Genomic DNA, 17,503 nt, shown 5'->3' on the forward strand with positions numbered 1-17,503 from the left:
TCAAAAGGTGTAAATACCTTTTCTTGGGTGAACTACTGTTCCGAAGAATAGTAAAGTAAAATTTACTTTTCTCTTTGTAGGTCCAGCAGACACCATCTTATTGTGTACAATTTTTCACGTTACCCTCACTACTTTAAATGGCTGGTGGCAGTGGTTTAACTTTCCTACCATTGCTTTTCTACTGCAGGCTGAATCCTCGGCTGCAGTAATGGCACCCATGGGTGACAATTTTGTCAAAAAGGCCCTGGTCGTCTTTTTGCACCATTTTCTGGTAGTGAGGACTTTCTTGGGTTTTACTCTGCATGACAAGCCAGGTTTGAGCCCTTTGTTCGTTTTTGCCTTTAGCTGGCTTCAGTACTGAAACCCACCTCTGGCTCCAGTGTGTCTGGAAGGGCAGGAAATGAGGGAGGTTCCCGAAACACCCTGGTCCTTTATCTTTAGGAATACCTGAATGCACCCAGTCCTGATTGGCTGGCTGTCCTTTCAGGACAAACACCCTGCTGTTTGAGTGACCGCTAAGCTGTGCATAAATGGGAGCAACCTGCTTAAAAGGCGAGGGTTTTGGGACTGAAGACAGTCGACCACTGGGAAGAACAAGCCGATGACGAAACCATGAACAAAGCTTCCTGCATCCTCCTGGATCTTTGACCTGCCCAGTGAAACCCTGCTGCTATCCTGAAACTCCTTTTTCTGATCGACAAGAGAAGCTCCGGAAGGGACGAATTGTTCCCTTGGGGTTAGTGAGACCATCGAACCCTGAGACCAACTCCACTGGACCATCTTCCCCGACTGGCTGTACTTCTTTGCTGCTGCAGGACCTGAGTGCCAGGGGTCAAAAAAGAAGCTCCAGGAGTCTCTTAAGGACCCTCCAGAAGCAGGACGACCAGAGCTTGTGTTCCTCACCAGAGTGCACGAGTCGAGCAGTGAAGGAAGCCCAACCGGTGTCCAAGATTCGCGGTGGTGCTGTTGAGCGAGTGCTGAAACCAGTACCGCTGATCTGAAAAGAGCCCATAGCTGCCACCTACCTCCGAATTGCGGCCGCAGGAGTCCTCCAGGCGTCCTCCCTCTTGTCCCCACGACTGAGGCCCAGGAACCCAGGATCTGCAACGCTGCAACCAGACAGAAGCCAGCTCGACCACTCTTCTAACCAAAGGTAATGTTCTGACTTGGGGTACTTACCTGAGTGTCTGTAGCTTTTCTCTTCCTCTTCTCAGTTCAGACTTGCAGTAGCTTCTTTGCTAGAGTTGATTTCAGCTCTACTCTCCGCAAGTGTAACAGCTGTGAACCCTACAGTGATTTTACAGCTGGTGACCCTACAGTAATTTTTCTTCAACAAACTCTCTAACTTTGTGCGACATTGATATCTAAGAAGTGTCACAGCTCCATAGACTGTCATGTCAGGGCAAGATGAGCCTGTTATGTGGTGTAAGGGAGTGTGGAGGTGGCTCAATTGAGTAAGAAAGCAAGCAAAAAGAATGCGCTGTGAGGAATTAAGCAACTTGATAGTAACATGTGGGCTGTGAAACCCCATGATAAAGGCATGATGTCCCAGATATAGTGCACGTGTGTGCCAGGCAGTAGCTCCCTGGCCTGTGGAAGAGATGCTTTCAGTCCCAACACAGCGATTGGGTGCGTGGACATTGGGTTTGTAACGAGAGGGCAAGAAAAAGTATACATATTTCACAAGAAGACATTCAGTTCATGCTCAGTATTTAAACCCAGGTTGACACCTCTGTATTTGCATAGAAGTCTTGCTTCTCTGTCTTTTGTTTACGGTCCCCTCCTCTTGTGTCGCATTTGACCATTTCAATCCCAATGAATTGGATGTCCTTGCGTCCTGGGAGCTTGGGTGTTCTGGGATTCTTGTCCTTGGTTCCCTGATGGTACTCCCAATGTAGTTGAGCTTGCACACACAGAAGATAACATGGACAACACATTTTGATTTACAGATAACACAATTGATCCGATGACAGTGGGGGGGGGGGGGGGGGTGGTCATTGAAGTTGACAGACTTGGCATTTAGCGCGTGCGGGTGCATGGAGCAGGTTCTGCATTTGTGCAAACCGGATGCTTTAGAAGCAGTGAGACAGTTTTGGCTTGCTGGTTGTATAGGTGCCATGTATAATGGACTAAGCATTGTTCTTGGGGTAAGTGCTTATGTGAACGAAAATTGTGGTCTTGCTGCTATCCAGCCCTCCAGATAAGGGGCGTAATAGGCCTTTGTACGCATTTAATTCTTGCCAATACGGCACATTTCACTTTTAAATGCGTATGGTTTACGCTGGATTTTCACTGTAATTCTTTATTTAAAAAAATCCTCTTTCTGCCAGTAGATGGCACTGTAGTATGAACGATCAGTTCTGCACACAGGAGCTTTGTGAGCAGACTGCAGTGCCTCTGGATATCGAGCTCTGCAAGACACCGCTCAGCCTGCAAAAATATGCACAGCCAAGGAGGCCTGCTTGATCAGCAAAGGGGAGTGTTTTTATTTATTTTTTCGAGGCAATGGCTGCAGAGCAGCCGATCTTTCCAGCTGTGTCGTGGGGTAGGGTAACTTGGCTTATGTCTAGTGAGTGCCAGGGTCTGCTTGCTCGTATGGGCGTTTAGGGGTGAAGGTGTATGGCTTTGACCATACGAAAAAGTCTGTAGAATTACAAATCGCAGTGCAGTAACAGGGCACAGACTTGCCCAATAACGAGTTGATGGGTTTTGCATGAATGACTTCTTCGCTTAGCTACTGTAATTACCTCCTCTATAACAATCGTTACCACTGGCAGTGTATTGTCTTCAAGTTTGTAATGCTTTTTGTAAATGTGATTTTCATTTGTGATGAAAAGTGAAGACCACTTTTGCACGGTCCTTTAAAGAATCCGGTATACTTTGATGACTACCTGTGTCTGGTCTAAAAGTGTAAATCGGTGGTACTGTTTCATTTATGTTGGTTATAGCCCTTCAAAGCCATCCTTCCCATAATAAGGATTAATGTGTGTCCCATTATGGGCAAAACCAATGGTCCGAGCGATTGCAGTGCATAGCAATGCTCGTTGCAGCTTTTTGCTTTCATGTACTGGGCTTCCTTCATGGGTGCACAGCGGTAGTGAGGGGCACAATGGTTTCTGTGATTTAGTGTCAGCAGATTTAGTGTACGGTTTGCTAGGATATTTTCATGAATCATTTACATCGTCCCCTGTGGTTTCGCTGTGGAGGGCCTAGTAGCTCCTAGGTTAGGGCATGTGGTTTCCAGTGGCATGGTTGCAGGTTCAAGTCTCCTCATTGGTAAGGTAAATGCATACAGCCAGATTGGTTTGGCTGTGCATGGAGAGAAGGGGCACAAGGTTTATGACTCTGTGCACCCCTGGATGTGCGCACTTGCCTTTTGTTGGGCAGAGAGGCGAGGGAAGCCTTTTGCCGAAACCGGCGGTGTTAGTTTTACTGTTTGTTCAGAAACATTTACTTGGAACAAACACAGAAACTTTAAAGCTGTTACTTTCAAGAAAGACTGCCATCACATCTCTGCATATTGTGCTTTAAAATGTACAATTCGATAGTATGTGTTGGATACGCTCTCCTCTCTTGCAGAGGAGAAAACTAATTTTTACTCTTGATATTGCATTTACTCTCGAATTTGAAAAAGCATGCGTAAAATACTCCCACCTCAAAATCCTATCTGGAGCAATGCTGCTATCCAATTTTGGATGCCTGCATCAATAGCTAGGAAATGCCAGTGTTTATTCAGGATTTTCTGTAGTGTGTAACGGTCGTGGTAGAACTGAGCGACATATCTTATAGTATAATTTTTTTGGTTTGACCTTCACTTTAGGGGGGGTAAGGAGTGTCCCTGGTAGATGCTGTGGCAGTTTTTATTGCAGTTTCAATTGTCTTGTGTTGGTATCCTCTGAATCTTTCTCTCAGGAGTTGGCACTTAGCTTCGTACGCTGGGTAGCTGGTGCAATTTATTTTTGCACGGATTTCCCCTGTGGGGATGTTTTGTATGACCTCTTTCAGTGGCAGCTGGTGGCGAAAAGAACCAAGTTCACCTCTGTTGGGTTTCTGTACATTGTGGTATGTAAGCTCATGTCGTCAATAGTAATTCTGATGTCAAGGAAGTCTATAGTGTCATAGCTCGGATTCCCTGTGCGTTTAATGCCAAAAGAGTAGATCCATCAGTGCTGGGGCTGCAGCGCATTGTGCAGTCACCGGCCCTGCCCTCCACTTCAATGGACATGGGACCTTTTCCACTTCAATATCCGCTACTTAGTCTGCAGTCATTACTGTCTCTGCAAGTTCTCTCCACTTTGAAGTCTCTCCTGGGGCAATTAGATGCCATGCGCCCTATGTCTCAAACACAAGCGGTCCTGCTGTTGCAGAGCACACGGATTACTCCTCGTCGGATGGATACTTCCGATACCTCACGAAATCAGAACTCTCGCCCCAGATGGCGATCACCGGCTCCACCTCCACCCCCATCTCCTAGGGCTGTTAGTCCTCAGAGTACAGAACAAGAGGAAAGAGAGCTGGATGACTGATATCGCACCACAAGGCACCGTCTCCTCTCCTCTTCTCCAAGGAGGGTGGATACTTGGGATACAGACCCGGACGCTTCGAGTAGTCTGGCCCAATCATCTCAATCCCTATATTGGATCACATATGGCAGGAGGGTCTCCGTACGATGAAGAACCCGTTTACGGAGCGAGCGGTCAAAGGCCGTTTGAAGAAGAAATTTAAAACTCCCGAATCCACTCAAGTGCCTGACATCGCAGCCTACACCATAATCGGTTGTTTCTGCAGCGGCTAGTAGAAAGGCTTGCACTCAACACAAGTGCGCCACTCCTCCTGAAATGACAACCAAAAGTTGGATGCTTTCGGTAAAGTCCTCGCTATTGGAGCCACTACTGTGAAGGCTGCCAACTTGTTGGCCATCATGGCAAGGTATGACAGCGAGATGTGGCATAGCCTAGCACCACTGCTTGACCACCTTCCAGAGCAGCAGCGGAAGGAAGCTATGCTTTTGGTGCGCTGGGGAAGAGGCATCTAACCACAGTATAAACATTGCGGTCGACCTTGCGGAGACTGGTTTCAAGCAAATTAATAACTGGGTGGTTCTCGGGCGTCAAGCTTGGCTTCAATGCATGCACGGATTTCCACCAGGAGGTTCAACACAAAGTTGTGGACATGCCTTGCAAGGGGAGAATCTTTTTGGGTAGTAGATCGAAGATGCTTTGAAAGCCGACTCTGATACGGCAAGATCCCTTACAGCCCTGCAGGGCAGAAGATCTTTTTGCTCCTTTCGTGGTTCCTCGCGAAACGCAAGGTTTTCAGGTTCTCGAGATAAGGGATGCAGTAGATCATCTTAACTACTCCCAAGGCTACAGGCGTTGCTTCCAATCGGCCCAACGCAACAAGGAGTAGCAAGGCCAGAGGAAAAGGGGAGCCTCCTCTTCACAACAAGGCCGTCAAAGCAAGCTGCAAGAATGACTGCTCCAGGGGCAGCAGACTGGGAGGGAAGGTGGTGTTCCACCTCAATGAATTCAATAACCTCAGACAGATGGGTGCTGGAAGCTATCCAATACGGCCACTTGTTGGGAGTTCAGGCGTCCACAACCCCCATTCCTCCAATAAAAACATCTCCGCCTCACCTTCGCGTTTTGTCACTAGGTTCGTCTCATACTGCAAACCGGGGCAGTCCAGACGATCGGCAAGTGGAAAGGGTACCTATTCCAGGTTTTTCGTAGTCCAGAAGCCAATCGGAAAATGTTGCCCCATTCTAGACCTGTGGCTGCTCAACAAAAACATAAAAAAGCAAAAGTTCAGGATGCTAATGTTGCAAGACGTTATAAGGGCAGTACAAAACGACAAGTTTTTTTTTTTTTGCAACTCTAGATCTCGAGGATGCTTACTTTCACATACCTATGCACCCAAGGCATCGAAAGTTTCTTAGGTTCTTGTCGGCCAACAGCCATTACCAGTTTTTCAGGTTCTCCCCTTTGGCCTAAAGTCGGCTCCCAGGACTTTCACCAAATGTCTGGCTCCTGTAGTAGCTTACTTCTGGAGAAACGACCACCATGTATACCTGTATCTGGACGACTGGTTGTTCAGGGTGGCAACTTACAACATCTAGGATTCTCCAACTTCAGCAAATCTTTTCTGGCCCCCTCAAAGAATTTGGTCTTTCTAGGAGCACAATATCAAACATCTCTCAATCAAGTCAAGCCATCGAAGGTGAGGATGGGAAAACTCCCGTCCCTAGGGGGCTCGTTTACACCAGGAACATCTGTCACGGTCCGCTCCTACATGTCCCTCCTCGGCACCATGTCGTCCTGCATCCCACTCATTTCCAAATTATCGTCTCTTCATGCGCCCAGCAGAGGAATTTCTCACTTCCAGATGGTCCCAGATCCAGGGCTCCTGGTTGGACAGAGTGGTCATCTCCCAGTCTCTAGCGAACGCTCTGCAGTGGTGGACTCGTCCAGTCAACATCGAACAAAGAATGCCCCTGGTGGAACCAGATTTTCTACACACTATCATGACCTATGCTTCGCAACTGGATGGGGTGTTCATCTGGACCAGTTCCAAGTCAAAGGCCTGTGGTCTCTAACAGAGGACTCTCTGCATATCAACATCCTGGAACTGAGGGCGGTACACTGGCTGCTCAGATATTTTCTTCCCCAAATCCAGGACACCGTGGTAAGGATTCTTGCCGACAACACCACAACCATGTTCTAGCTACGCAAGCAGGGGTAACGCACTCGCAACTCCTTTCCCAGGAAGCCCAAACCATCTGCCACTGGGCCATACATCACAGGATTCAGATCCTGTCTGTCCACCTGCCACGGTTGCAGAACGTACAAACAAGATTGCCTCAGCAGAGCCCCTTCTTAAATGCACGAGTGGCAACTAAACAGCTCCCTAGTGACAGATCTTTGAAAGGTGGCCATCACGTCCTCCAGACGAGTATCAGAACTGCAAGCTCTGGCCATTGACCCACAATATTTCCGCTTCATGAAGTACATGGTTCTCCTCTCTACAAATCCACATTTCATTCCCAAGATTCCATCGGATTTTCAAAATAAACGCCATGATCACCTTACCAACTTTTTATCATAATGCTTCTACTCCAGCAGAAAAAGCTTTGCATTCCCTGACGTCAAAGGGGCTTTAAAGTACTATCTGGTCTGATCATCCAAACAACTCTTTGTGGTTTTCGGCCCCGCCAATAAAGGGCGGTCGATTTCAAAACCAGGCATCTCTCGCTGGATGGCGACTATATCTTTCTGCCACAATAAAGCCAACAAACCATTACAGTCAGCTCCCAGAGCCCACTCTACAAGGTCGACGGCAACCTCAGCAGCCTTATGGGTGGGCATACCTATCAAGGACTTGCCAGGTTGCAACATGGGCAGTGCCCCACATGTTCACCAGGTCGAGCGAGCAGTGCTCAAACGCCTGTTCAGTAAGGTAAGCCCTGCATCTTCTTGGGTTTTGACTCTACTCCTGTTATTGACTTAGTTATGTTCTTCTCTTTTTGATCATATTGTATATGTCCTGTTTGCCTGATGTACATCTCTAGGCATTCTTTCTGCGACAACATATATTCACAGCATGTGAATACATGAAAGATCCAATGCTGGAGAATGGAGTAGTTTCTTACCTGTAACTCCATTTCTCCAACGTTGGTATATTTAATGGATTCACATGCGCCCTCACACCCCCCCCCCCCTCCCCCAGGCAAACAGGCTCTTAGGACATCCTCTTTTTGGAGAGCTTAAAATCTGAGGGGAAGCCACGGGTGCAGGGCTATACACTCGACGTCCCATTGGTGCTGCCAAAAGCACCCATAACGTTGATGGGACACTCGGAGTATGTTTTTATTTCTTCATAGGAAAACTGCCATACTAAAGTTACCAGGGTTTTCCCAGCCTGACGGTGAATATTCACAGCATGTGAAGCCATGAATAATGCCAACGCTGGAGAAATGGAGTTATAGGTAAGCAACTACTCCCTCCCTTGCCCTCTTGATACAAAACCAACGTCCACACACCCACCACACTCAGTCAGTGTCGGGACTGACCCTGCATCTCTTCCACATGCCAGGGATCCACCACCTGGCACACATGTGCACTATATCTGGGACACATTGCAGGTATTTATCATGGGACTCCACAGTCCACAACAAGAGAATCCATTTAACTCCTGTATGGTCCACGTATCAAATTGCTTAATTCCTCACAGTGCATTCTTTTTGCTTGCATTCTTACTCCATTGAGCCACCTCTGCACTTACTTACACCACATACCAGGTGCATATTGCCCCGGCATGCATCGCCACAACCCATGGTGCACTGCAATATCCGGGACACCTTGGCCTTATTTATCATGGCGCTCTCTAGCCCACATCCCAACTTATGTGGATATTTTTTTATAAACATTGTACTAATGTACAGTGCGTCGCTTGACCAACTTACTTCTAGTGCCTTATTCCTCACAGGGATATTATGATTAACTACTTCATTAGACTGTTAATTTGCCCTATAATACATCTCTCAAACGACTAGTGTTAGACACACCAGTGCACTAGCACAATAGCGACACTCTGAACCAATCGGATGTGTGCATCTTCATGGCCAATCGGACGGAACCACACTGTTACTTAAAGCCCAAACAAAGTTGGTGGCCGGCATCAAAAGATCAATGTGACCGCTCAACTTTGTGCTGAAGCCCCCCCAAGCCTGCCACGTAAGTCCCATGCACCCGCATTGGTCCATCCCAAGCCCCACACTTGCTTATTCTCAATTTTCGAGCTCCGGCCTCCAATATTGAACAGGCACCTTGACCCATACTTTGTATAACGCACTTATTTTGCCACATCCAGGCTCCCACGCTTGGAGCAAACCTGCCCCACCTACACCATGACACACACACACAATACATCTGTTTGTATAGCTCACTGGGCACGCCGCTGCTTGCATGCACAGAACCACATGGACTCAAACTCCTAATACTGCATGTATAGCCTAATACATAGGCCCCTCCTGCCAGGGAGCCATTGCACCCATCGCTAGTACCACTCAGTATTACCCCCCCCACCCCCAATCAACCACTTGCGCAAATATATTGGAACCTGTGCTTGCAAGGATGCTGTACCCGACCACGCAATACTCACTATTGTCGCCCCCTAATACTTTACATTACCTGCTCGTCACGCAGACCATGTGCAGCACGGGCAGCAACTAACTCCTCCCTATACCAGTGCCATTATACAAACCATAGAGTATAAGCACCCATGGCGCTACTCTGAGACCAACAGAGTGACTCACCAGGTTGTATACGAATTGACCTTTTCAGAATTGACCTTGGGAGAATTGACCTAATTTAGGTCAATTGGGACATATATGCGGGGGGGGGAAGCCCCCCCACCCCCTGCAACCCTCCACCCAATCCAAAAAGCCCTGCAACCCACCACCCAATCCCCTTATATTTATAATCCAAAACCAACCCAATACATATATGAAATAACTAAAATAATAATATAAAGGTCAATTGTGCAAAAGGTCAATTGTATAAGGTCAATTTGGGTAATACCACTCACCATGCTGCTCGCAGGACCCTAACTCGCAAGCACTGAGTGCACTACCCAGGCACCCAGCCTCTACTGAAGGCACCTTGCCTGGCCCACCCATACATGGCCCGGTACCCATACCCGCAACAGCTAACGCAAACTATCTTTTCCTCCTTCTTCCTTAGTACCACCTACTAAACTTGACGTGGCCATTTACATGTTTTCAACAATGTTACCTTCAACTCAAATGTATATTACCTTTCTTATCATAATGCATTTTCATTCCATCTCACTCACACTCCTCACAATGACACTTATGCAATATGTTCATGTCATGCAAATTCTTGTCACTATCACCACATCTCATCTGTGCACCAATATGTCACAACACAACCAAATGCAACATTTTACAACACGGGACAATTGATCTTGGTTTTTCACTACTCGATTGTTAACAAACAATTATGAATATTATTGCACATTATGTTAACTCACCAAGGCCTTGAAAAAGACTGAGGTCCGTTCGAAACATGTCAGCTTTAAGTGTCTCATAAATCACTGTTGTACCCAAGAAACCAGTGACAGAACTTCTCATTTATTGCTTGACCACTTAAGTCAAGTCAATCCTCGTGCAAGGATCGCCAGCAGAACACTACAGAAACCTTCTAAATCTATCACTATCAACCGTACCGAAGATCTTCAAATCAGCATACATCAAGCCACTCTTGAAAAACACAAGTGGTGATATAGATGACCTTTCCAACTACAGGCCGATCTCTAACATCCCCTACCCAGCAAAACTTCTAGAAACCTACGTATATAAACTAACCCAAGAACACGTAGAAAAACACCACCTGCTGGACCAAGCTCAAATCGGTTTCAGACCAGCGAGGGGAACGGAAACAGCACTACTATCCATCTGGGACGACCTCAAAACAAACTAACGCAGACTTGCACTACCTCAGCCCTTATTCTGCTCGACCTCTCCGCAGCCTTTGACACAGTTAGCCACGACACCCTGACCAAAAGACTAGAAGACATAGGCATAACAGACACAGCACTACGCTGGACCAAATCATTCCTAGCAGACAGGACAGAAACCGTATGGATTAAACCTTTCAAATCCACTCCACGAGTTAACGACTGTGGAGTGCCACAAGGATCCGCACTCCACTATATTTCAACATCCATCAGACTCCAGTCATCAATCTTCAAAAAATACAACATTACATGTTACAGCTACGCAGACGACACTCGGATCATCTACAAAATCAAAGACACCGATGCCGACCATTCAACCCTAACCGACTGTCTAAAAGAAGTCTTCAATTGGATGGATGCCAACAACCTGAAAATCAACCCAGGAAAGACAGAAATCATGATCGTATCGAAAGACCAAGAGAACAAAACCACCATCCCATGTCCTACAGAAATGGGAAACACACCAACAAAATCGAAGGTAGTACAAAATCTGGGAATCCTAATGGACAACACCCTAACCCTGGAACCACAAATAAATGCAACAGTGAAGAAATGCTTTTTTCTCCTCCACACAGCAAGAAGAATTCTACCTTTCCTCTCCTTCACGCACAAAACACTCACTATCGTCGCCCTAATCGAATACCAGCCTCTACCTCTGAATACCAGAATACCTCCTAAAGAAACTGCAACAGATCCAAAATGCAGCAGGACTACTCCTCCAACTATCCAGAAAAGACCACATCACTCCAGCCCTAAAAACACTACACTGGCTTCCAGTAAAACAACGCATCACCTTCAAAACAATGTGCATAACGCACAGGGCAATCGGCGGACAAGGAGCAGAATTCCTACAAAAGAAAATAAGTCTACAAACCAACGAGACCTCTCCGATCAAGCAATGAAATCCGCCTGGAACTCAAACCATACCTTAAGAAAAAACATGGAGGCACCTCCTTCTACCATTTGGCCGCAAAAACCTGGAACAACATCCCAAAAGAAATAAACACTGAAGATCACCTAAAATTCAGGAAATCACTAAAAACCTGGCTCTTCAACACCACAGACTAAACCTGGAAACCAAAACCGGAAAAAGGACGACTAAGCCGGAAAGGACACGGACATGCCCAACCTGAGAGGGTAGCTCCCACGGCACCTGGACGGGTGACACCGGATAGATTGGAACACAGGCGGCACGCACAGAAACTGAATGAACTATCTCAGACAATCCCACCAACACTTTCGCCCGCCCCTTAGTTACCGCCAGGTACCACAGTAGCGCGGAATTGTCGAGATATTGGCAATCGCCACACTACCTGAGAGGTTGACATAGGCAGGTGCACTGGCAGGAGGAGTATGCAGGGAGGATAAGGGGAGCTATGAAAGAGCATGTTAGAGGTGGGGGCCAGAGGAGTAAGGAACCTGTATGCCAGTCGGACCCAGATCAGGATAGAGCCGCATCAGGGGGAGACTAAGCAAGCCGAGCGCCTCAATTCAGGATAGAGACGCAAACTAACCAACCCTACTAACAATTTCCCTTTCTGCATACACCTCTCAAACTCCAAACCAAAACCTACAGCACAACAAACCGCACAAACTTCACTACATTGCAACAACAAAACAAAAACACGCATAGTCTTGCACAACAGTACATGACAACTACCGGCCGCAAACACCCCAGGCCCAGCCAACGGACCCACTGGGCTGAGGCCACCAACAGCACATCACTGCTCTGTTGCACGTTTCCTGTTTCCTCCCACTAACTCAACCTCCCCTCTTTCAGAGCCGCCAGGTGACTACTCCGGTGGTGATGGTGCGCGGTACAAATGTCCTTTAACATTAACAAGTCACAACCCACATTAGTATTTCAGCACCCGGGTGAACAGGGTTCTTACCAAAAACCCAAATGTTACAATGGCATGTGTCAATGGCTGCCAAATAGTGCAATTATTTGGGCATAGAATGACAGTCGCTGGCAGCACATTAACTGGTTTCACTATGCAAAAGATGAATGAATGAATAAGATTGAGGCGATATTGGTTGAGGAGGCAAGCATGTTGATAACGGCCCACCGCCGAAGTTTACGGCCTGAGCGTAGCAGTGCCATTACCGGCAGGATCGGCCTGCCAGCGAAGTTAATATCACCATTGGCACCTATATAGTTCCCAACACGGGTGCTAACATGTTGGTTGTATTTATTGGAGGCGCCGTTAAGAATGCAAACCTGCCAGCGCTGCCCAACACTGCAGTGCTGGTGTGCTCAAAGTACGTTGTCCTTTGTTGGTGACTGTGATGTCATCAACAATGAAATTGATTAAGGACGCCAGCAATGCGCAGTGCCAGGCTGTGCTGTAAAGGTACATATTTTGTTCAATTTAAAAGACCATTGGCAGCCGTTTCGGAAACTACAGGGGTGCTAAGGTGAGGGGTAGTGGGGAAATGAAAGGGGAGCATGGTTCACAGAAGGCAGGTTTGTTCCTTTACAATACAGCCCCCGAGCATCCTGATTGGGCAGCACCTAATCCCGTGGTGCTAATTAGTGGTATGATTTATTTAAAATGGTTGCTCTCAATGGCAGTCCGTTTTTACGTTTTATCTGTCCTTTGTCTGTAAATCTAATTGTCATGTCGCTAAACTGATTAGGAAGTGAATTCCGTTTAGCTTGGGGAGAATTTGCCCAAGAATGTACTGCTTTGTAATGCATAGGTTTAATTTTTTATATAATTAGTTTATAATGAAAATCGCCAGCTCGCTTTCGCAGCCTCTTGGAATGCAAAGAGCAGGTCTGGAGTGTGGGAGAACTGGTAAGCGAGATGCTGTGGAAGATTCAGAAGTTTATATGCTATATTTGATTGACCTTCCCAAACCTTGCTGGCAGACCCATACGTCTGCTACTCGAGGATGTGACATTTGGTAGCTCTGTTACATTGATTGTTTTACTTTTAGTCTTGCTTTTAGTTTTGTGTACTATTATGACTGCTTTGAGTCCTTCCTGACCTAGTTGGAATACAATGTAAAAAGTACAGTAGGATTAGTGTTCGGAATTGTTTATGGAAAACAACTTAAATGTGCTCAAATTTGTATCTCTGCAGGCTTGTATCCAAAATTGTATCCAGAGCTTGCCCAATATATGGGACTAAGTCTGAATGAAGAAGAAATCCACAGAAACTTGGCTATGGTTCCATCTCAGGTAAATAAAGTAATTCTAATATTTTGGGAATACTGTTATAGATAGATTTTTTTTTAATTTTTTTTACAAAACCTAAACTTGAACATTCTGCGAAGCAAAATGCAGTTTATTCTTTTTAAACTTTATTTCATTTGCTTGACAATAAAACAGAGGTCAGTGAGTAACATATGGGGAAATCAGCATTTTAAAAGAAAGCATATAGACTGGTATGGTGGCCTCGTAGGACAATGCACACGAAACCTAGGAGTCTTACATCGTATGTGGACCATGCAACCATGGTGCGGACAAACTATTTAAGAAAGGTCATGCACAGGGTGTTGGGCAGAGTTTGTTTGCAGTACCCGTTGCGACCACTAAACACAACTAAGACTACAGGTGTATGCAAACCAACCTTTGGTATAAGTCTGTACTACACCGTTTTCGTAGCGGAGCTGAGCAGCCAGGCTTATCTCAAGAGGGGAATGTGAGCTGTAATGTTACACAGAGGTGTACAATCACAGGTGTTCAAATAAACTCTTGCACTGAAGGTTTCTTGGTTAAACACTTATTAATTTATTCAACAGTCAGTTCTAAAACATTTACTAGAAGGAGGCAGTTAAATAAATATACACAAATTTACTCCAGTATTATACACTCTGTTTCTGAGGCATTCAATTACTGTTTGGCATTCAGAAAACTTTGAAGGAGGAGCAAAAAGGCATAGGTTATCAGAACATAAAGATTACAATTCTTCTTAGACAGTGCAGATATTTTGAGTTCACCAGAAGAGTCAATTCAATTCAGTAGGCTAGGCCAAAGTCAATGGAAAAGTATGGGATAAACCAGTTCTGGTAAGTAAACGGTAACCTCTTTGCCAAAGTTCTCAGAAGTAGTTTGTAAAAAGAAAAATCATATGTTGGGTCACAAGCTGATTAGGCCTGTGAGTTGGGAACGTTTCAAGCACTTTCATCGCGAGAAGTAAGCACTCTTGTCTGGTTTTCCAGTACCTTACAAATGAAGAAAAAAGCAGCCGATGACTTCTGTTCCTGGCAGTTCCTGCAGATCTCTCTGTTCCTGGGCCTCAGTTGCGGGGACAAGAGGGAGAACGTTGGGGGACTCCTGCACTGCACTTGAGGATTCAAAAAGCTTGGCAAATCTGTAATTCCGCTAGCTGTAAGTCAAGCACACAAACTGGTGTCCTTCTCTCTGGTTATACAGTTTCCTGCAGCACTCTGAGGAAGATGCAACCAGCTCCGAGATCGGTATCCAGGTGGCTTACTGTCGAGTTGATTGGTCCCACCAACTCAAAGGGAGAAGTCGTCCTTGAAGGGGCTTCTCTGTTGAGGTGAACTTGGCGATTTGGACCTGCAGCAGGGCTTCAACGGGCAAACCAACGGTCCAGGAGTTGCAGCAGCCGTCCTCTTCCAGCTCATCTTCGGTTGGTTCGTTCCAGTGGTCGACTCTGCCTTCCAAGCCAAGAGACTCGCCTTTCCAGCCTAGCTGTCTCTCACCCAGCAGGGTGGCTGTCCTTGCCGGACAGTCAGCCAGCCAATCATGCCAGATTGCATTTGGGTCTCTTAGGAGAATAAGCACAGGGTGTTTCGGGCACCTTCCTGCCCACCCCAGACACTCTGGCGCCAGAGGTGGTCTTCACTCCTGAAGGGAAGGGACCAGACCTGGTTTGGCGCGCAGAGACAAACTCTAGAAGGACCTTTCCAAAAAGAAATCTTGAAAAAAGACCGGGACCTGTTTAAACAAAGGGGGCTTGGGCACCATCTTGAAAAAACATGGCTCCTGGGATTTAACACTACCAGTGTTCGCGGTCGGGAAAAATCATGGTAGTTTGTTGTAAAACCACGGCCACCAGCCATTTCAATAGGAAAGGGTAGCATTTGACTGCTACATTAGTATGTAGACACAGGGGATACAAAGTAACCCCTCCAGAACTCTATTGTAAGATGGGGTGTGCTGGGTCTAGGAATTTAAAACGACTAGAGTCAATTTCACTCCATTTTACTTACTCTGGGAAATAGTAGTTTATCCTAGAGAAGGTATTTAAACCTTGGGAAAGCCTTGGTCCAGATGTTTCTAGGTCTACAGGCTGCCGGTTGCAAGCTTGCCCACCGCTCCTCAATATCGGAAGCCCAGGTGACAGCCTGAGCCCATTGATTGAAAGTGGGAGCTCTAGCGCGTAAACAGAGCAGCAGGACACAGCGGGTCGCAAACGGCATACACAATCCGACCAGTCTTTTAGAATTGCGACCCATATGGGGGAACTCATTAAAGAGTCAGGACAACGGGGGATGGTGTAATAGTGCACTCCAGGAATTGGGATATGGTTGGGCAAACCTCCCTCCAGAACGAGAAAAAATTCGGGCAGGACCAGAGCTTAAGTATGTAATCTGAATTGGGCGCTCTACAACTGGGGCATTCAGAGAGTGCAGCCTGACTAGAATGTAATGGAACCTGTCGAGTATTTTCAATTTAATTAATCTAAATCTAGCGTTGAAGGAGATTTACCGGGTTCAGGGTCACAGACACCCATCGTTGATGTCCTTTCAACGCCGAGGTCCCTACACCATGTCTCCCTAAACCCCTCACACGAGTGGTCCATTCATGATCTCGGCTAACAGGGAGTCATCAGGGGGGGACTGAGGGGAATACGGGCCACCTTCTCTTGAGAGACCGCGGAGTCCCGCATATTAAAGCCAGCGGGAGGGCCGCCCTCATAAGGATTCAGGTAGGTCCCCAAGGTGAATGCCTCCTGTTCAGTGGCAAAACCCTCAGTAACCCAGTGGCGGACCATTGTGGAATCTACTCGTGGGGAATCGGGGAGATAGTTCCACAAGGGAAAGTTGTCCCTTGACCTGGTATTTGCCAAAGATACCCTGCTCGACCCCAGCCCGATTGAGCCAGTGACCTGGTCTGATCACTATTTAGTCTCATGCTCAATTCAGTCAGCCACCCCCCTCTGCAAGGTTCTCCCCTCTAAGACGCTACTCGGCTCCAGGCGTTCTGTTGATCTTAAGGCACTTGGTGCTCATATAGCTTCCAATTGCACTTCTATGAGACCCTTATCGCTAACCACACTCAGTCATTGGTGTCTGCTGCCGACTGCCTTGCTCCATTGAAACCTACTCAAGGCAATAGACTACCGTCTCAGCCCTGGTTCAGAGACCTGTACAAGCTCAGTCTCTCTACCTATTTAGATAAGGTTAAACTTGCTAAATCAACTTTTTTCGCTCACAAAAATTGAAAATGCTTTACTCAAGCCGAAAGCCCTATTTTCCATTGTTCACTCTCTCGCTTCCTCTGAATCTCTGACCTCTATGGTTAAGCCATCACAAAAATTGTGCAATGACCGTGCATCCCTTTTCACCACTAAAATTGATGTGATTAGATCAAACATTGCCAAATCCTTGACGATACCGCTCCCTGACACCACCAGCTTTGTTCCACCCCCCTCTACTGATTCTTCCCCTAGCTGGTCTGCCTTCCCTTTGTTTACCGAGGCAGAAGTCCTGGCAGCCATATTAAAGATTAAATCTTCCTCCCCTGAGGATGCTATTCCTGCTACTATCATGAAAACGATCGCTCATGACATTTTGGCTGAAATTACTGCGGCTATTCACTCCTGCCAATCCGGACTGGTCCCCCCCGGAATTGAAATCTGCGAGGGTTATTCCTCTCCTCAAGAAGCCCTCACTTGACCCCACCGTCCCTGCCAATTTTCGCCCCATTTCACTACTTCCGTTCCTGGCTAAACTCTTGGAATCTCTGGTCATGCCCCTCCTATCCTCC

The 17,503-nt window shown here is 46.7% G+C and overlaps 1 protein-coding gene across 2 annotated transcripts in view; it reads left to right on the forward strand.

The window, feature by feature from the left end:
* The window catches only part of SDCBP (syndecan binding protein), a 403,969-nt gene that overhangs the window by 116,557 nt on the left and 269,909 nt on the right, over positions 1-17,503 (forward strand). For both annotated transcript variants that reach the window (XM_069621090.1, XM_069621091.1), the window contains exon 4: positions 13,626-13,723. In XM_069621090.1, the coding sequence (XP_069477191.1) occupies positions 13,626-13,723 (98 nt within the window). The remainder of the gene's footprint in view (positions 1-13,625; positions 13,724-17,503) is intronic.

This window comes from Ambystoma mexicanum, chromosome 5q (assembly GCF_040938575.1).
Source record: "Ambystoma mexicanum isolate Mex_15411 chromosome 5q, UKY_AmexF1_1, whole genome shotgun sequence".
In the NCBI taxonomy this organism is placed as follows: Eukaryota; Metazoa; Chordata; class Amphibia; order Caudata; family Ambystomatidae; genus Ambystoma; species Ambystoma mexicanum.